This window comes from Triticum urartu, chromosome 3, assembly GCF_003073215.2.
Source record: "Triticum urartu cultivar G1812 chromosome 3, Tu2.1, whole genome shotgun sequence".
NCBI classification, from domain to species: domain Eukaryota; kingdom Viridiplantae; phylum Streptophyta; class Magnoliopsida; order Poales; family Poaceae; genus Triticum; species Triticum urartu.
The window spans coordinates 706,136,656-706,157,726 of NC_053024.1; the positions used below are offsets into that span (position 1 = coordinate 706,136,656).

At 43.0% G+C, this 21,071-nt stretch overlaps 2 protein-coding genes across 2 annotated transcripts; both read right to left on the reverse strand.

Annotated features, from left to right (window-relative positions):
- Window positions 1-240: 240 nt before the first annotated feature.
- LOC125549310 (protein IRON-RELATED TRANSCRIPTION FACTOR 2-like) lies at window positions 241-2,702 on the reverse strand. Its single transcript, XM_048712751.1, has 3 exons — window positions 2,209-2,702; window positions 1,767-2,087; window positions 241-770 (listed from the first exon to the last, which is right to left on the reverse strand). Exons 1-3 carry the CDS (start codon window positions 2,488-2,490, stop codon window positions 675-677), a joined length of 699 nt encoding a protein of 232 aa, XP_048568708.1. The 5' UTR covers window positions 2,491-2,702; the 3' UTR covers window positions 241-674.
- A 14,283-nt stretch (window positions 2,703-16,985) lies between these two features.
- LOC125546067 (protein IRON-RELATED TRANSCRIPTION FACTOR 2-like) lies at window positions 16,986-20,176 on the reverse strand. Its single transcript, XM_048710196.1, has 3 exons — window positions 19,787-20,176; window positions 19,350-19,679; window positions 16,986-17,431 (listed from the first exon to the last, which is right to left on the reverse strand). The coding sequence occupies exons 1-3, from the start codon at window positions 20,075-20,077 to the stop codon at window positions 17,336-17,338; spliced, it is 717 nt and encodes a 238-aa protein (XP_048566153.1). The 5' UTR covers window positions 20,078-20,176; the 3' UTR covers window positions 16,986-17,335.
- Between the last annotated feature and the right edge of the window lie 895 nt (window positions 20,177-21,071).

Here is a 21,071-nt window from a genome sequence, read left to right on the forward strand (position 1 = left end):
TCTTTACGAATTAATGACCTGAAAAACCAACGTAGTGGTTGACTCCTCTCAATTTTTCAAGAGGTTAAAATACAAGTCGTTATCCGAAACAAGAAGAGTCACTGACGGGCCGTATGGTGAATGGTCCTCGCTGAAAACAAGTGATTGATTATTTCTGCATGCTTGGAGTCTCAATAGTTTATATATGTAGAAACACGATGTGTTGAGGCAAATTAATCATCCTTATTACTCTAGACCATATATGAACATTACGCGACATGGTAGTACCATAATATATTTATTTATTTGTATGAATTACATGGACATGGCGTGTTTCTTATCAGAATGCACGCCACTGCTTTGCGGCCAGCTCCAAATTTATTTTCTCCGTCCTATCACGCATACTAATTATACTCAACTTACATATGCATACAAGCTAGGGTACATCAAGAGGAAAATGTAGGGCCGGAATGTATATACAATAGTAGTTATATGGAACACACTGTTTTATACTATCATGCATGCATCGGTCCTACTATTGATCCTTGATTATTTGTTACTCTCTCCATCCCAAAATAAGTTAGTAGAAAGTTGAGACACTTATTCTGGGACGAAGGGAGTATATAGGTATGGCATGTATTTTGATTCATGGTACTTAAATATGATCGCATCCACCATTATTATGCTGTCTTCCACTAGTAATGTGGATGTAGTCCCGCCTTTTGCTTCACGGCGTTCTCCAATTCGTCACAAAATGCTGAGCACTCTTTGCTCATTGTTCGTTGGGTTCTCTGTTTCAGCAAAGATGATAGAATTGTAAGTATTTTTGTGTAAAGTTTCCATTCCGACGAATGAAAGTTGGATCATAAGACACAGTTGCACACATCTAGTCAACATTAGAATTTTTTGACACATCCATAGAACTATTGTGTTACTTAGTATGTATGATACTTTTTGACAGTGTTGCAGGAAAATTGATCACCAATGAGTGTTGACACATTGATGTCAGAACCCTCCAAAACCCGGAAGATGGAACCCGAAAAACTAGAATGACGAGGGTTTCATGGAATACATGCTACATATGGCTAGAGGGCACATGTAACCTTATTTATCCTCCAACCCCAATACTATAACCGAGAAACATTTTGCAGTAGCAGAAACTTGTCGTGATCTGCTTGACACTTATAGTACATTATACAGATGCCTTGCATCAGAACCTTAATTACGTGTTATCGTTCAAGGTAAGCAAAGTGCACCATTCACATTTTTATTGTACTATGCTACCCTTTTTTATTGAGGGTCGTGTGGGGTGCGGGGATCGTTCAAGGTAAGCAAAGTGCACCATTCACCTTTTTATTGTACTATATGCTACCCTTTTTTATTGAGGGTCGTGTGGGGTGCCGGGATCGAACCAAATTCATTTAAATGCACAATAAACTAATTAACTTTCATTTGACAATATTGATAAGTCATTTACCACAAATTCGTATATACCCTTTAGCTAAATCCACCTCAATCAACGTCTCAGAAAAAAAGTGCTTTATTGAGTTTAGTTCATCAAGTATATTACTCCCTCCGTCCCAAAAGAAGTAACTCAACTTCGTACTAACTTTAGCACGTTAGTGACTCAACTTTGTACTAACTTTAGTACGTTAGTACAAAGTTGAATCACCTATTTTGGGATGGAGGGAGTACTATATAATACTGGAACGTCAATGGTTAAGATCAAATCATAAGCATCTATGACACGACACCAACAGGAATATAAGTCAGATCCATGTGTGTACCTGAAGATGAAGGCTATAGAAGGTCCTGTTCTGAAAAGCGGAAGCGGACGAGCTGATGAGGCAGAGGCCTTGATTCTCCAGCACGTTGATGCATTTGGACATGGGCAGAGCGCCAGCCATGGTGTTCAGCAGGCTGACCTGGACCATGATTTCCCTGTCGTTGAGGCAGGTGGGGGAGACGATAGGAGCCGTGTCATCTCCCGGCCTGCAGCTGGCACGCGTCAGCTGTTCCTTCTTCTTCTCCAGGCCGTCTACCTCCTTCTGCAGCTCCGGGATGTACTTGATCACCCGCGACACAATGGTCGGATTGTTCAGCTTCCTCTGACACGTCAGCGAAAGCAAAATCAATCAGATGTTCAGTACAGAATCTCGCACATGTGCGTAGCGTAGGCGTAGCGCAGAGAAGATGAACAAGTTAGGTTTAGTTAAGAGATCTAATTACAGTGTGATGATCATCGTCAGGGAGGAGGGAGCGAAGGTTGGAATAATGCTCGTTGAGCTGCTTGCGGCTGTCGCGCTCGTACGCGCTGTGGCTCATCTTCCGGTGGGAACCCGGGCCGCCGGATGAGGTGGCGTTGTTGGCAGCCGGTGCCGCCGGGATGTCGTGGTCTAGGCCCGGCCACTGCGGGGATGGCGCTGGGTGGTGGTGGCCACCGGAGAAGATTTCCGCCTCCAGTGACGACATGCTGCTCGTGAACGGGTCGTTGAACATCTGGTGCTCCATTGCTCGCAGCTAGCTTCTGCTTGATCTCGTTCGTGTGGAGAGGTTGTAGAGATGATGGTGGATGAGGGAACCTAGCCTGCTTGATCTACGCTAGTTGAATTTTAACCAGATTGATCAGCATGAACAAATTTTCACGTACGGTTTGATCCACGAAGTCAGCTTGAGCAAGTTCCGGAGTGGCGACCTCCATTTTATATAGGGCGAGGGATTCGCAGTGTCCAGAGAACTGATTTGGCCCGGATGTCTAAAAGGCATACTCCAGAGAACATTATGAAAGTGAGGTAATAAAGGGGAGAAAAGCAATTCTATTGTGCACGCGATATCTCATGCATGGCTCAGCCATCCATTTACTTCACGATCATATCTATATGCTTGTATTCTTGTGAATCTTATTGTTTATTAGCACATTATGTGACATCTTGACGTTACCTTTTTGTCATGCAGTGACCGGGATTCCTGCAACCTCTCTCATCCATCCTCTCACTCCCAAGCAATAGTACACCCATTCATGATTTTCGTATGATTTTAAATTTTGAATCTTATTAACTCTGAACCACAAATCCAATTTATGATATGTTTGTTATGTTCCTTGCAATTAGGACACTGAAATAATATCACTTTCGAATATATTATGATAAGTTTTAAAATTTGAGTTCGAAAACATGATGGAACCATATCAAACATAGTGATGCATTGTAGTACGCGAAAAAACATAGGAAAGCTTGATGAGAATGAGTTTTTACTAAAAATTTGTAGTATTATGTTTGAAGCATGTTGAGACGTAATGAAACATTATGATATGTTGTCGATCACGATGAAGCACAGTGAAACAATATCTTTGTTTTTGTGGAACATAATAAAACTTAATATTATGTTTTAAATAAACATTTGTGCTTATCAGGTTTTACTAGGTTTTCACGCGTTCTAGAGTGTATCACTATGTTTCATAGGGTTCCACCATATGTTTCAAAATTCGATTTTGAAAATTAACAAACTATATTCAAGATTGATCTTCTTTCAAAGCTCTAGTTACATTGAACATAAATGAACAAAGAGACCGTAAATCCAACTTTATGTTCAATACACATCGGTCCTTTTAACTGGAAAACCTAAATCCATGCCTCACACTCCCAAGCAATAGTACACCCATTCATGATTTTCATATGATTTTAAATTTTGAATCTTATTAACTTTTGAACCACAAATCCAATTTATGATATGTTTGCTATGTTCCTTGCAATTAGGACACTGGAACAATATCAATTTCGAATATATTATGATAAGTTTTAAAATTTGAGTTCAAAAACATGATGGAACTATACCAAACATAGTGATGCATTGTAGTACGCGAAAAACATAGGAAAGCTTGATGAGAATGAGTTTTTACTAAAAATTTGTAGTATTATGTTTTAAGCATGTTGAGACACAATGAAACATTATGATATGTTGTCGATCACGATGAAGCACAGTGAAACAATATCTTTGTTTTTGTGGAACATAATAAAACTTAATACTATGTTTTCACTAAATATTTGTGATTATTAGGGTTTACTAGGTTTTCTTGTGTTCTAGAGTGTATCACTATGTTTCATAGAGTTCCACCATATGTTTAAAATTTTGATTTTGAAAATTAACAAACTATATTCAAGATTGATCTTCTTTCAAAGCCCTAGTTACATATTGAACATAAATGAACAAAGAGACTGTAAATCCAACTTTATGTTCAATACACATCGGTCCTTTTAACTGGAAAAACTAAATCCATGCCTCACACTCCCAAGCAATAGTACACCCATTCATGATTGTCGTATGATTTTAATTCAAATCCAGGCTCCATTTTGAGCATTGAATTCAAATGACATCCAAACGAATTGAATCATGTTGTTAATTGATTCAAATGAATTTCAAAAGTTTGAACTATGTTTTGACCAAATATTTTGCCAAGTTTGAATTATTTCAAATTTGAATTCAAACTAAGTTTGAAGCATAAATGAAGCTCATTTGAAATTCAAACATGAATCCTTCTGTACATTGATTTAAACATGAATTTAAAATTGACCAAACCCTTTTCTAGTCAAGTAAGGTCATTCAAGTTTGAATTACCATTCAAATTAAATGTGAAGTTCATTAACCTTAAGGCACAAGTGACACACCCAATTGAATTTAAACATGAATATTTGCGTACATTAATTCAAGTGTTTAATTCAAATCTATTTAAAGGTCATTCAAGTTTGAACTATTAGACTAAAATATGAACTTCCTGATCTTAGCTCATAAACAATGAATCTAGTTTTATGATTCCATTTGTCAATTGAATCTAGCAATGTAACCTTGCATCACATACCTTTATGTGATGTACTTATTTAATTGACACAATATGCATGTGGACCCTTATGTCACTGCGTTCTAAGTAACAACCTATGTTGTTTTCTAACTCTTTATGTGTGGACACAATGCACTTAATCTCACAACACCATCTAGACTTATAGCATACACTTCACATAGTTTTGTTGTCTATTTAATTTGTACTGTATGGTTGTTTATGTGAACTCTCTATATATGATAGATTGTTTGGATAGAGAAGAGCGGAAATTGAAGAACATTGTCAATACAAGGAGAGTGGAACCTTTGATCATATCACGTATTATTTTCTTGCATGTAGAACTTTACAAATAGGAATGCATAACTAAGCAAATATTTATTGTATGTTGTAGACAAGATACCTAGTAGCAAAGCCATGGGTTCTTTACCCTGTTCCTTGTAACGATCATGTAGAGATGCTTAGATACTATATTATAAAGGGGTTGGAATCACACTAGATGAAAGGTTACAAAGTATATGGTTGACAACTTAATTAATTAAACATTTATGAAATTGGCATTGATTGGTCATCAAGTGTAAAGTTGATGGGGACTGCCACCTACTCCCTCCGTTCTAAAATAGATTACTCAACTTTGTATAAAGTTAGTACAAATTTGAGTCATCTATTTTGGAACGGAGGGAATAGGTATCAAAGGGATTGTATGTGTTCCAAGTTAAGTAGCTTCCAGGTGTAACCGTGTGTCAATACGGGCTCTGTCTTGAACAAGTAAGTTGCGGGAAACCTGACCCACAAATTAGCTAAGGTAGTTAGTTGTGAGGTTGTATGGGTTTGCCAGGTCATACAGGGTTGTTTAAACATGACTTCCAAGTATACATTAAGAAATGACGACATGTATCACCGAATAGTAGATGGTGTTCTCTTAAGCGCTTGAATGAGGATCAAGCCCGAGTTGCTATGGAAGAGGTACATGATGGTTTGTGCGGAACTCATTAGTCGGCTTACAAGATGAAGTGGATGCTACGACAAACCAGCTATTATTGGTCGACGATGATGACCAACTGTTTCAGGTACTTCAAAGGATGTGAAGCCTGCCTGAATTTTGGAGATAATCAGTTGGCTCCGGCTATTATGCTCAATCCTATCATAAAACCGTGACATTTTCGAGGTTGGGCACTCGACTTTGTCGGTATGATCCACACGGCTTCGGTAGTGGTCTTTCTAAAAAGGGGGTATGTGTTTACTCTCATTTTTAAAAGTGCTCTTTCTAATAAGGGTATTTCTGGTATTATAAGGACCCGGGAGGAACAAGCTTGAGAAACACCAAAGGTATGGAAACTAGCGACAAGAGAAAAAGCTACCATGCACCAGTTAGTAAAGTTTGGATTCACCATGGCCCAATTGGTAATCATTGGTTGAATGGTCGGAGTGAATCAATCGGTAATTATAGTGTAAATCTACGAGGGACATGCCAAATTTCATTAGGTTCACTTGAGCAAAATGTTAATGAGTTGGCTCTGCCCCTGGTAATATGATTGAATCACGGTCTGAGTGAAGCTTCAGTCGAAATCCGATCCAAGTGACACCTCACTCGGGTAATGTGAATAGAAGCTAAAGATAGGCCTGTCAAATTATCCAGATGGCCTTAGATTGCGAAACCAGATGGGAGGCATACATCAGATATGATCAAGGCTGACTGAAGCTACGATTGGCATACTGTGGTCCTTCAGTACCAGTTGGCACGGACCAACGAAGACCAGGAAAGTGAGACGACATGTGTTCAGGTGACCAGCAAAGAAGCAACACATGTTCCACTACTAGAAAAAGGGCTATAGATAGAATTGATACTAATGATCCACCATGAAACCAGTGCGCCACTACTATATACTAATGGCGCACCGGTTGGTGATGCGCCATTAGTGTGGAAGACACTAATGGCGCACCAGAAACAGGGTGCGCCATTAGTATTAAATTATTATTTTTTTCCATTTCTCCATACATACTAATGGCGCATCAGGTCGAAGTGCGCCATTACTAGTTCTAAGTAGTAATGGCGCACCAAGCAGACAGTGCGCCATTACTGTAAAAAAAATTATTCTTTTTTTTGCAAAACTACTAATGGCGCATCGTTTCACAGTGCGCCAAACTAGTAATGGCGCATCGTTTCACAGTGCGCCATTACTAGTTTAAACTAGTAATGGCGCACTACTACCCGGTGCGCCATTAGTATATATATATTTTTTACTTTTTTAAATTCCATGGGCACTTTTCGAATTCATGAATATTTTTTCAAATTTGATGAATATTTTTAAATCTCGATCGCTATCCCCCTTCATCTCGATCTCGATCCCCCCCTCCCGCACCCTCCCCCGCTAGCTCCACCGCCGCCGACGACCCACCGCACCCTCCGTCGCCGACAGCCTCCCCGCGTCGGCCCCTGCCCTGCGCCGCCTCTACCTCAGTCCGGGCACGGGGTGCAGGACGACGACCGCGGCCGCCGGCCTCCCCACGACCAACCGAGGCGCCCAGGAGGCCTCCCCGACGACCAATCGAGCCATCCCTTCGACGCCGCCGCCGCCAACCCCAACCCTGACCCCAACCCCTCTGGCGACCGGCCGCGCCCGCCCAGGTACCTCTCCTCCTTCCTCCTTCCTCCCTCTCCACCCTTCCTCCCCATTCCATCCCTCCCTCCCCTCGACCGTGTCTGTTATCTTCTGATGATATTTGACAGCTTATGGATAGAAATGCATATTTCAGTGTTTATAGCTATTAACACTTGCAAGTTACTGCACTGCTAGCTAAATTCTGGTTAGTAAGTCTGTATCCGCCTCCTGTTGAAATTTGGTGATGTGTGTGGCTGTCTAAGTACCCACACAAAATTCCCTATGGAGAAAATGATATAGCTCCTCCTACAGCATGTATAGATCAATCAGTTTAGTTCTAGTGCTGTTGGACTTTTGCACCATACAAAAATGTACTACTAGTTGAAAATCTTTACTTGAGAGAGCTTCATAAGTAGAAGGTTCCAAAGAATAAAAACCAGTACTAGCACACTAGCACAGTAGTACTGCCACCTCCCAGTAAACAGCAGGGTCTCTGATCAGCAATGTAGTTAATTAGTCAGGGCCTGAAAGCCTGCAAATGCATGTACACACAGGTAGGGAATGTAAGATGAAGCATGTACTTTACCAACTAATCTAATTGGCTGGCACAAAGTGAAAACCAAAACAATAGTTAATCAAGCAGAGGTAGATTAGATTAGATGGCAAAAAGCACAAATGTCCCTGCCTATCCATTTTTTTCTCAAGTTGGGCTGGTAAGTTTCAGATGTTCAATGATGCTGTAGGAAAAAATTGGATGAAGAAAGATGTGTGTGGCTGCCTTAGAGAAGTATTTGCACAAACAAATTATAATTAATGTGTTGATGAAATTTTGGGTTTTCAAATTGGAACCAAAAACCAACCCATACCTTTAGACTCTTTTGGAATTTCCCGAACATTTTTTTGTTTGTTCCCTTTCACTGTTTGGGGACTTTTGACTTCAGAATGAACCTTACTAAGATTCAATTAAGACTAATTAACTGCATTTGATGTCACTATATTCTATGAATAACTTCAGTTATGATCTGTACTGGAAAACTTCAGTGAACACTCATTTTTCAGTTAACTCCTTGCAGTTCAGATCATATTTTGATTGTCAATAATAGTGGAGTTTTAAGGCTTTCTTAGAGGCAATACTAGTGGATTTTAGGCTTTTTTACATGCAATAATAGTGGAATTTTAGGCTTTTTTGGAGGAGTGTGTTTCATGCCGGCCTACAGTGATGAATTAGTCCTTCAAATAGGGGCAAGACTGTTACAGAAAAATTACTTGCAAGCATATTGTGATTTACTTGCAAGCATATTGTGCCTTAGTTACAGAAAAATTACTTGCAAGCATATTGTAACTATTTTCACTCTGCCCTGAAGGTTTTTGACTACAGAATCTGTGGTGACCCACACTCTGTTGGTTCACACTCATTGAGTTCGCTCATGAAGGGCCGCTGCTGCTTGAGGCCCTTGAGAGGCCCTTCGTGTCGTGATGATTTTGCAGGTACCCCGAGAGGCCCTTGAGTTTGCCGGAATGTCGATTAACTTCCGTTTCGGCAAATTCGGGTACTCCATATGTCCTATTTTCAGCAAAGGTCATGCTGAAATTTTTCGTGAATTTTAGCATGACTTTGCTAAAAATCGGACATATGAGGTACCTGCTACTAATGCATGGGCCGGGGTATCTTAGTACTTAATTAAGTAGGATCAACTGCCCCTTTATTCTTGCTGTATTAAACCATAGGTGGCAATAGAGCCAAGTGATTAGTGCCAAGTGATTAGGCCCAACCTAGGGTGCCTCAGCATTGATAAACCCTAAATGATGAAAACTTAACTTGGCTTCCCCGGATGCCTCGGTGTCGATGAGAACCTAAATGATGTACGCTTAGGCTTTTAGGGTGCCTCGGCGTCGACAAACCCTAAATGATGAAAGCTTAGGCTTTTAGGGTGCCTCGGTGTCGACAAACCCTAAATGATGAGACCATGATCTTGTTCCTTGACAATAACCAACTTTTGACCAAACTTTTTTCCTATTTAGAGCGAAACATGGCCCACAACGATGAGGCCGGTGGTTCGGGCGGCAAGCAATTCTGGGAGCTGTCCCAGGAGATGGAGGAACAACCTCACCGCTATGAGGACGCCGCGGAAGACACCGATCCTGATTACACAACCCCTAGTGGCATCGGGGATGACACCACTGATGGTGTCGCCGAGGATGCCACCACTGATGATGGCGGCGCACACACAGATGGCAGCCAACCGAAGAAGCAAAGGAAGGACCGACGCCCGAATGCGCTCCGCACCGTCAAGGAGGAATTCACTCAAGTGGACTCCGACGGGAATCCAACGGAGCCCAAACATATAGTCAAGGGGTACTCGGTTCAGCTCGGGTGCATTCTCCGGAGCACCGTCTCGATGAACACCGAGAATCTTAGGCATAAGGACCGAGGGAATTTGTGCAACCTCCTCTTCACGAAGCTACACGAACGATACAAGTTCCCCGCCAAATTTGAAAACACACGCCTCTCAGGGAATAAAGTGAACAGTGCCGCCCTCACGAAGATGAGCACGACCCTGTCTACTTGGAAAAGCGCAGTGAAGAGAATGATTGATAAAGGTGATAGTTATGAGAAGATCAAGGCGAAATATCCTTTGATGAGCGAAGATGAGTACAAGGAGTTCAAGATCAAGTGCGAGAGCAGTGCAACCTCCGAATCAAGTCAGTGGGGGAAAGAAATGCGGGAGTTGAACTTAGGGGAACACAAACTCGGTCCCGGCGGTTACAGAGTGGCGGAGCCTATATGGGACAAGGAGGACGCGGAGCGTGCCGAGCAAGGCCTACCGCCCCGCTTCGAGAAATACAGCGCTGACAAGCAGACCAGGAACTATGTCAGGGCCCGGTACAAGGAGGACCCGATAACAAAGGAGCTTACCACGGATCCGAAGACCAGGGCGCTTGAGCTTCTTCTGGTAAGGAATACACCCCCGCGTAATTAGCTTCATATGGTTGCACTCTAATTAATCCCCAATATTTCTAAATGGTTCACGTTCCTTTCGCAGGACACTGAAAGCAGTAGCGCCGGGTCGTCTAAGAGCTCCGCTTTCGGCACCCCTTTAAATAGGGCGTTGAACGTAATGAAAAACAAGGATAAGCTCACTAAGCCGACGTCAACTGGTCGTGTGGCCGGCAAAGGCTTGTCCACAAAATGGGGGTCATACTATACCGCTGGTGTGCGGAAGGAGAAAAAGACCATCTCGGAAAGCTAGACGTGCGAGGTTGAAGAACTCAAGGCACAAGTGGCGCCGATTCCGGAGCTTATCCAAGAGTAAGTGCAACAACAACTTGGAACGACACTCAACGCCATGGTGCCTACGTTGATTCATGGGCTGACGACGTGGATTGCGGGCGGCCAACAGGGGCCTCCCCCGGTTCCCAGCTTCACGGCCAGCAACTCGCACAGCGCGCAGGCGGCTCCATTGGTGTCTCCGACGGCGGCGCCATTGGTGTCTCCGGCGGAGGCGGTATTCGTGTCTCCGGCGCCGGCACGGGCATTGGAGCTTAATGCACCCGGGTGTACACCGGCCGGCACCTCGCCAGCAAGCGCCCCCTCCGTCAGTTGCACGCCCGCCGTTGGCGGTGCCTCGACATTAGCCGAGCTTGACGGCATCACGGTAACTAAGCCTCTCGGCCGATAACTTCATCTCCTTGCCTTTGACTGGGCATCCCTGACGCCCTGTACATGTTTTCGCAAGGCACCGCTGACGTTCCTTGCACTCTTCTGCACTTCGTGGGCGCCGAGTTGGTCGATGTCGCCAAGGGCAGAATCATTCAACCGGGCAACCCCATGTTCCACGGTAATCCGATGCCACCCACAATGTATAGGGTTGAAGTGGTTCGGGTGCTGCCAGGCTGCGACGAGTTGTTACCTCCGATTCGACCCGCTGGGGCCGACGAAGAAGATGAGATGACCCTCAGCACCTGCGTAAACTGGCCCCTGCTTTGGCCGAAGAGCCAGATTCGTTTGGGGGCGGGGGACACCACCCCACAGACAATACCGCCAGTCGTGCCGGCGCCAAGCCATGGCAAGAACGCCGCAACGCTACCGGACCTGCCGGACATCCCTATGGCACAGGATCCGGACAGCCCTATGGCACAGGATCCGGACGGCGACGACAACGACGACGGTACATTTACCAAAGTTGATAAGTATTTTGCCGAACATGGGTACGCTGACGAGTTCTGCAGGCCTCTTTATCAAGAACCCAACCAAGACGACCGCGATCTAGCTGGTACGGTGGAGAAATCCAATTGCAACAGGCGTCGTCTCGCGTTCAGTTCTCAGGACACGCCTCCAGCTCCCGCCTTCACCGAGCCTCAGATAGCTGAGGTGCGAAATATTATCATCCCCAACACGCTCAAGAAGGCGGTCTGTGAGCAGAACTCGGTCCCATTACAGGAGATCAAGAAGAAGGGACGGAAACGAAAGACTAACAAGGGCGCCGGTGCGAGCCAGCCGGCACCGAGTTCGATCCGTGCTCAGGACGGGCCACCTTCACCTAAGGATATCTCGAGGAGGGTGCATGTGGCGGGTAGGGCGATGCTACCGCCAAATATGCTGAATGCTACAACCGGTGCTATGCGGAGTCTGCACGACAGTGTTCTTTCTTTGGAGAAGCGTCGTCTCAGAGAGAAGGATGTGGCATACCCGGTTTTCGTGGCCAAGGTGCCAGAGGGCAAGGGCTTTGTGGATGGCGACATCGGGGGTACGATCGTCCTACGGTTTGATGACATCTTTGCTATGTTTAACCTTCATCCGCTGCACTACACCTTCGTTCGGCTGTTTTCGCTGAGTATGGAGATGCGGATCATTAGAGACAAGACCCCGGACATCGTGATAGTCGACCCCTTCTACATGCGTGCCAAGCACTTGAGCAGCGCTAGGGACCACCAAGTTGCGAGTTCACACCTCGAAGGCGTCATTCTGGCAAACCCAGATAAGGATAACTTCCTTGTGGCTTACTTTCCCGAGTAAGTCATCCCTTAACCGCCCCGTAACATATGATTTCTTAGATTTCGATCGTTCTTTTTTTTCTAACATTCCGTGTTCTGTGCAGTGACACACATTGCACACTCATCCTCTTAAGCCCGAAATATTCCATGGCCACGTATTTAGACCCGAACCGTAACTCCAAGATAGACTACACAAATGTCAAGAAAGTTCTTGATGATGTTCTCCCCGCCTACGCCAAATCTGGAGGCACCTTCACCAGGGCAGTTCGTAAGTACGGCAAGCACATGTTCTCACACAATACGAAGTTCTGCTGCGTCAAGCAGCCGCCTGGCGGTCAGAAGGATGCCTACTACGACCTCCATCACATGCGGGTGATCGTAAGGGACCATCATCAACTTCTGCTACCAGATAATCTCAAAGATTGGGCCACGAGCTTGTCGGCAGTCCAGAACGCGGACCTCAGACAAGAATTCTTTCGCATCCAGTCGGAGTTTGCGGACATCATCCATCAAGATGTCCTTCATACCTCGGGGCAGTTCTTCCTCAGATATCAACCGTCCAACAGTGAGATAGATGAAATGCTACAAATGCAGGGTGACAGCGACCGCGATTTCATGACCATCATGACAGACGGCGGCTTCATCCATGTTCCTGTCCGACGAGTCGAGTCGAAAGTAGTGATGTGTAGTTCTGAAACATTGATTGGCTCATGTTGTAATTATACTTTAATGAATTCGTATGTCTCTTTGGTTTGGACAGTCGTTCAACTTAGATGTAATCGATGCTATTTATTAGTAGGACCATGAATCGTGCTATTAATGTCTTGCTTTTCTCTTCCGATCCTTTTGTTGCATACTTACATATTGCTTATGTATTGTCTGTTGTTTGGCTTGTGCATAGAGATGCCGTCGTATGTCGTGTACAAGGGTAAGGTTTCCGGAGTCTACGAAGACTAGGAGGAGTGTCGGAGACAGGGTCACCGTTTCAGCGGTAACAGTTACAAAGGGTACACCACTAGGGCGGAGGCCGAATGTAGATACGCCCGCTATCTAGAGGGAGAGAGGAGGGAGCGTTGGAGGAACTGGATGAAGACCAGTTTGATCGCGATGATGCTCATCGTGATGACCACAGCTCTCTTCTATGTGATGGTAGTTTAGATGATCGATATCGACTTGTAATGTGAAGGCAAACTCGATACTCGCGGTCTTGAGACTTGTAATGTTTTATCTTTGTTCGATCTTTTGAATTCGGAGACTAATATGATGAATTGTATTCGGAGACTAATCTTCTATTGTATTCGATGAATCTGATGTTGCTGTGTGCTGCTGTCTATATTCTGTCCAATAATATATTTTGTAACCTGTGCAAAAATCAGAAAAGCAAAAAAAAACCTAATATTCATACTAATGGCGCACCACACAAGACACTAATGGCGCACTGTGATCATCACACTAATGGCACATGAACTGCTGGTGCGCCATTAGAATGCCAAAGCACATGGGTACATATGGCCCCCTGGGAGGCATTCTAATGGCGCACTGCAGGCTATACTAATGGCGCATTACCTGGTGCACCATTAGAACACCAGATACTAATGGCGCACCGGTGGTGCGCCATTAGAATTTAATTCTAATGGCATGATGCCAGTGGCACACCGGTAGTGCGCCATTAGAAGGCAAATTTGGTGCGCCACTAGCATTCCTTTTCCTAGTAATGTTCCATGTGATGACTACCCCAAAGTGAAAGGAAAGGCGATCTGATAAAACAAAAACTGGGGGTGCACGAACTCACAACCTTCTCTAGGAAGGACATGCGGGCTCACCACTGGAACTAGGGAAGAAGGTTGTGAACATATGTGGTCAGGTTTGCATATATTTTGTGGAGCTAAAATGTTTTAAATTTGATGTTTCATTTGAAATTTTGTTCGATTTTTTTGGCTGAGCCCTTCCTCCCCCGATTCTCAAGCAATTTTGAACACAACAACCCATAGCTTAATTATGTATGAATCCTTCATAGGTACGTGTAGCATATCTCTTGAGGTTTTGCTGCTCCTATTCTTTCCTTCCCCGCCAAGCGTACAAATGCATTATCCTTTAGATTTATCTTTGCCGAGGAATGGGGCCAATTGTGGAATAGGTAGGGAAGACCAAGAGTCGGGTTCAAAAACACAGTCATTATGTGACACGCTGTATCAATGGCCTACAAGACTTGTGGATTTGGATGAGTAGAGGACTAGTCAGAGCATTTATATTGATGGGAATATTTTCTGGCCTTTGCACCAGTAACACTATTAGTTGAGGAAGAGGAGTTGGTGTACCAAAGCAACAGTCGAACCCATAGCGGCTAAAAAAACCCAACATTTGTGGCTATTGTTTTTAGAGAAAATGCCTCTTGACCGGACTTTTAGATAAAGCCATATTGGCAATGTCATCTCAAAACGACGATGCTAGCAAAGCACGACAACACACACGACATCACTAGACTAAATAACAAGAGACAGTTTCTCCGATACTACGCAAGCCATCAAAAGGTGACAGAAGATTGGAGGGCACCACGTTGGCAACAGTAGCTCAAATCTTGGAGATCATCCTAGCAATGGTGTTGGCTTCTGCACCTCTAGTGAGCAGTTTCCACTATTGCAAGTAAGCAATCATTTTGAACAAGCAATCAAAGGACCGGTTATGAAAATAATGTTCGATAGATAACTTGTTGCGAGTAGTCCAAAGAGACCAAAACAACTCAACAATGGCAACACCTAACGGTTGTGGCTACAAGTGCGTATACTAGGGTAATTCTGGCTTTGGAGGTCAATTGTTTCTAAGATTGACTCTTTGGAGGTCAATTAAGGTTAACTAAAACACGGTGTTACATTTAAGCATAGGCGTAGCTGCAAGAACATGAGTTAGTTTGAGTTATTTTGTGATGTTATGGGATACAATGTACATAGAGACAGTTTGGATTGCGCCACAGCCAACCCAGCGAATCTGTGGGCAAGCCAAATAAGTAGCGGATGATTCGCCCTCCCTCGGCTCATCAACCAATCGTGCAACCTGCGGATCCATCAACGACCAAGTTTTTTAACGGGCAACTCACCCGGGGGGGGGGGGGGGCTCCTATATGAAGTACACTACGTCAATAGACATGTGCCAGACAGGGGACTCCCCCAGCCCAAAATTCCCATGATCATTCTTGGCTAGTCACTCGACTTGACAATGTTTGGTGACTAATAGGCAGCGGGAACATAAAAACTATCATCATCAACAGATCTAAACATTTTTTGATATTTCAAATGAGATTTTTAACGAATATTTTCAAATTCATGAACAATTCTGTAAAAGTTTGAACATTTTCCAAAAAACCGAGCATTTTTTGAAAATCTCGAACATTCTTTGAAAATACTAAAAAAATCGTTGAACAAATATAGAGAAACTTGATTTTTTTGAAATTGTGAACATATTTTGAAAACAAGAACATTTTTTGAAACTTTGAAAAAAAGTTGAAAACGCCAAAAATTTGCATGTTGGAACAATTTTTGAAAACGGAGATATTTTCTAAAACTGCCAATTTTTTTGAAAACTTAAATAATTTGTTCAAATGATTAACATCTTTTATGACATGAAAAATACTTTCGGAAAATTGTGAATGTTTTGAAATAGAAAACAAAAGGAAAAAGACTGTGAATTGATGAAATTCCGAATATTTTCTGAAAAGCAAACAATTGTTGAAGATATTGAAGATTTTTTGATGATATTGAACATTTTTTGAATTTTTGAAAAAATAAGAAAAAAAGAAAAAAGAAATAGAAAAAACATGAAGAAAACCAGAAAAGTCATTAAAGAAAGCAGTCAGAGAAACAGGTTCAGAAAGATTGTAGAACATTTCTAAAGCCGGTAAAAGACCAGACTGAAATTTTCAGAGCATTCCCAAAATTGGAGTGAGAAAACGCTTTTTATGGCTTTAAATGGGCTGGCCCATATACTCGTGCAATCCAGCAACAGTTACACATAATAAGCGTCATATAGGAAGCCCTCAAAGAAAAGTGTCATATAGGAAATTCCAGCTCACAGCTCCCATCCAAACGACCCCATAGATTCGCTACCCCCCCGGGGAGCAGGATGATGACTATGATACAGTTATAGGATGTGTTTATTTAGGTGATTTATATGATGAGTAGTCTGCAACGTCTGATTTTTTTTGAGAAAAGGAACCTCTGAACTTATGTTTTCTTTTTGGGTACGTCTGAACTTATGTGAATCCAGAAATAACAAACTCTGTCAGAAATGCAATTACAAACTCGGTTCAGTTCATTGATAGGCCAGACACATTGCGTGCCTTGTGACCCGGCCGGTTTAGCAGTCGCTCCTTCCCACTCCACACGGGCCTTCGCTCCAACGAGCTCGGCTGTGCGCACCTAGGCCAGCGCCACACCGCTGGTTCGCAGCGGGCCAGCTTGAATTTCAAACGGCAACTGTTTCCCTCTGAAAATTTCCAAACCTGAACACGAACAAGCAAGAAGCACTACAGGCCATGCCCAGATACACTGATATACAAGCAGTAAGCACACATGCTTCCGACATTGTAACATCATTATATATTCATTTATACGTAAGAATTACATCGACAATGGCCTGTGTTTTATGCATGCCACTGCTTCGCGGCCACTCTATATTTATTTTCTCCACTGTTTCATGCATACTAATTATACTCATCGCGAAGTTGCGCACATGCCAGGGTACATGATGAAGAGTAGAATATAGGACAAGAAATGTATACACTATATTAGCTATATGGAACACACTGTATTATATTGTCATGCATGCATCAGTACTATTTGTCTTAGATTATTTGTTCTATATCTATGGCATGCATTTTGATTCATGGTAGAGTTATGTATGATGACATGCACCATTATTATGTTAGAATCCACTAATGATGCAGATGTTGTCCCGCCTTTTGCTTCACGGCGTTCTCGAGTTCGTTACACAATGTTTGGCCCTCCTTGCTCATTGTTCGTTGGGTTCTCTGTTTAAATACAAAATATGATAGAATTGTAAGTACTTCTGTATACAATTTCTATTCCGTCACCTGTAAGTTGGATCATATATAATATATAATATACACATGCATGCATTTAGTAATTTGGAATTTGTTTTGACACATCTGTAACGTTACTACTTAGTTTGTTAGATAAACCGGATAACATGTAGAAATATGCATGAAGATTCAGAAAAAATGCATCCACATATCCATTTTCCACCGGTGCTACTGATAGTCACGGGTGGTAGGGTCGATGCCTAGAGGGTAGGAGAAGGTTCCATCCCTTCGATTGCATCTGTCCTAACAAATTAAGGGGATGTTCCTTGTTTGCTTGTTACACTTCCCGTAGTTAATCGATTCGATTGGCCATGCAATCACAATGTCATTTCGAGAGTCTTCGTGTTTTATGATGGCATATTTATCTATTTTTTGTTCCTTGGCATTAGTCTAGATACGACAAGCTAGATCTATCCCATCAGTTATATTGGCACAAGTATGATGACTCCCCCTTCCGTTGGGGTTGAAAGGGTGTGAGATAAAAACCAATACCAATTGAGGTCAATGCGGGTCTATCCACGATGGATCAGCACCCTAGCACACCAACGTTTAGTCTAGTATAAACTGACCCTAGCCTAAGCAGCCATGTGCGGAAGCTTCCCGCAAAAAAAAAGAGATATGCAAGGAAGCAAAATTCTCATCCACCTGAGTGCTTGTATCTCATATGCCCAAAAGACGAAACAAAGGATCAAAACACAGCAAACTCATCCTCTTTGACGAGGGTGCGATGATTTACCACCATGGAATGTTCGTCTTCATAGTTCAAATCCTACGGAGCCTATAAGATGTAAGCCTGAACAGTGGTTTTGTGGAATCTGTATTATATATGGGTAGAGGGCACATGTAATCTCACTTCACTTTCAACTCATATGCTATAATTTTGAACCATTTTAGTGGAGGAGAGACCCATTTTGATCCGTTTGACATGGTGTATTATACAAATGAGACCAGTTTTTCAACTCCCGGGTGCAGGGACTCCCTCTATGAACAGTAAGTTAAAAAATAGAAAAAAAATGAAACAAAAATCTGAAGCTTTGCGACATCAAATATAGTCAAACTTTGTAGGTGCTTGCAAGTTTTCATGAAGAAAAAACATTCGAGGAGCTCTAAACAAGAAAAGGATTTCAGCGCTCAAAGTTTTGAGCACTTTTAGCACTGAAATCAGAAACTCACGTGTACACCTCTCTCTACTTGATATTTTGTTATGAAAATTTGCAAGAACGTAAAACCTTTGATCATATTTGATGTCGCAATTTTTCAGAATTTTTTGAATTTTTCGTGTCCCTACACCCGGGAGCTATCACACCTTTCAATTATACAAATTCCTTGTATTAGCTGCATCCTCGCATGTTCCGGTTAATGTAAACAAAATGTACAATTCACGGTTCGTCATACTGTGCTACCATCTTAAACTCAAGGGGTAGATTTTGAATTCCACCATTGATAGGAGTTAACAATCTTAATCTTTCATTGGAGCGCGCGCGCGCGGGGGGGGGGGGGGGGGTACCGGAGCAAACGTCATTCAAATGACTACAAATTAACTAACTTGCTACAATGTCGATAATTATAAAGTGAATAAGTAATTCAATATAGTTTTAATTCTATGGTAGATAGCCCATAACAGGGCTCGACAAGATCAGTCAGAAAAAAATTCCTCAAATTCTTATTCCCTTTAGATAAATCCCTATCATGTTATCTAGACCCACACCTCAATCAACATCACGGAAAAGGAAGTGCTTTATATTAATGAGTTTTAGGCTTTTAGCTCGTCAAGCAGTACTTGTTAAGATCAAATCATAAGCATCGATGACCACAACAACAACAGGACGGAAAGGCAGATGTGTACCTGAAGATGGAGGCTATAGAACGTCCTGTTCTGGAATGCGGAAGTCGACGAATTTATGAGGCGAAGACCTTGGTTCTCCAGCACCTTGATGCACTTGGACATGGGCAGAGCTCCGGCCATTGTGCTTACCAGGCTGACCTGGACCATGATCTCCCTGTCGTCGAGGCAGGTGGCGGACACGATCGGGGCTGTGTTCTGCCTCATGGCGCCTTGCTCGCAGCTGGCCCGCCTCAGCTCCTCCTTCTTCTTCTCCAGGCCGTCTACCTCCTTCTGCAGCTCCGGGATGTACTTGATCACCCGCGAGACCGTGGTCGGAATGCTCATCTTCTTCTGCGATAGTAGCAAAAGATAAATCGATCAGATGCTTAGAATATCTCACATGTACATAGCTCAGAGGAAAGATGAACGAGTTGTGTCTAGTTAAGCGATTTAATTACATTGTGATCGTCATCGGGGAGGAGGGAGCGGAGGGAGGAATATTGCTCGTTGAGCTGCTTGCGGCGGTCACGCTCGTACGCGTTGTGACTCATCTTGCGCTGTGATCCGGAGCCGCCGGAGGAGGTGGCGTTGTTGGCAGCCGGCGCCGACGGTATGTCGTTATCCAAGCCCGGCCACTGCATGGACGGCGTGAGGTGGTGGTAGCCGCCGGCACCGGAGAACATGTCCTCCTCCAGTGACGACATGCTGCTCGCGAAGGGGTCGTTGAACATCTGGTGCTGGTGCCCCATTGCTAGCAGGTCGCAGCTAGCTTCTGCTTGATCTCCGAGAGGTTAGAGATGATGGTGGATGAGAGAGTGGACCTAGTGTGGTAGTAGGCAGGTGCCAGCTTGAGCAAGTTCCGGAGTGGTGACCTCCCATTTATATAGGGCGAGAGAAGACGGTCGACGGTGAGAACTCCAGAGAACTGATTTAGGTGGTGTTTGCTTCACAAGTCCTAGAACTTTTTTTTAGTCCCAGGGACTAATCAAAAAAGACTCACCAGTAGAGTCTTTTTCTAGTCCCTGTAGAAAAAGTCCCTCCTGTTTGGTTTCTAGGGACTTTTTAAGGAATTTTTCTAGTCTCTGGGACTAAAAAGTCGCTGAACCAAACACCCCCTTAGCCTGGACGTCTAAGTCACAGAGAACATTTTGAGAGCGAGGTAAAGGGTTGTTACCTTATCATTTATTTTTGTTTGGGATTGGCTGCTAGCACTCAATTAACTCTTGTCAATTTTTCGAAGTTGTTCATATACATGCAAACAAGTTCACTTGTTATAAATAACGGTTCAACCAATACAAAATAACTATAGTATAAATGTTGCTTGTTTTCAGAGTCAAGGAAAAGAAAATCTTGTATGGATCTTAATGACAGGTCAATGATACTCGGTGTCGACTGAGATTTAACTACTACCTTTGTCCTGATTTACTAGTCCCCTCATATTTAGGGTCATATTTTGACTATGATTTTAGCTAATAAAATATATTTTATACACACCAAAAATAATATTAACTGAAACTATGTTCAAATACTAATCCAGCGATATAATTTTTTATGACATGCATTAAGATTTTATTAGTCAAATTTATGGTTAAATTTTGACACAAAATACGAACGGGGCCAATAAACCAGGATGGGGGTAGTAATTCTCATTGGAGCGAGATAATTAGCAAACCTAAAAACTCCCAACTACATTGAAATACTCTAATCATCTCAATGAACTAAGGTTCTACATGTGTCCATATC

What these genes read in the sequence shown, in the direction of transcription:
- LOC125546067 (XM_048710196.1), bottom strand. Translation starts at nt 20,077, where the DNA reads ATGGGGCACCAGCACCAGATGTTCAACGACCCCTTCGCGAGCAGCATG. An exon ending in TCCCCGATGACGATCACAAT is followed by an intron (nt 19,680 to 19,786) that starts GTAATTAAATCG and finishes CTACTATCGCAG; the next exon opens with AAGAAGATGAGCATTCCGAC. An exon ending in TCTATAGCCTCCATCTTCAG is followed by an intron (nt 17,432 to 19,349) that starts GTACACATCTGC and finishes GTATTTAAACAG; the next exon opens with AGAACCCAACGAACAATGAG.
- LOC125549310 (XM_048712751.1), bottom strand. Translation starts at nt 2,490, where the DNA reads ATGGAGCACCAGATGTTCAACGACCCGTTCACGAGCAGCATGTCGTCA. An exon ending in CTGACGATGATCATCACACT is followed by an intron (nt 2,088 to 2,208) that starts GTAATTAGATCT and finishes CTGACGTGTCAG; the next exon opens with AGGAAGCTGAACAATCCGAC. An exon ending in TCTATAGCCTTCATCTTCAG is followed by an intron (nt 771 to 1,766) that starts GTACACACATGG and finishes TTGCTGAAACAG; the next exon opens with AGAACCCAACGAACAATGAG.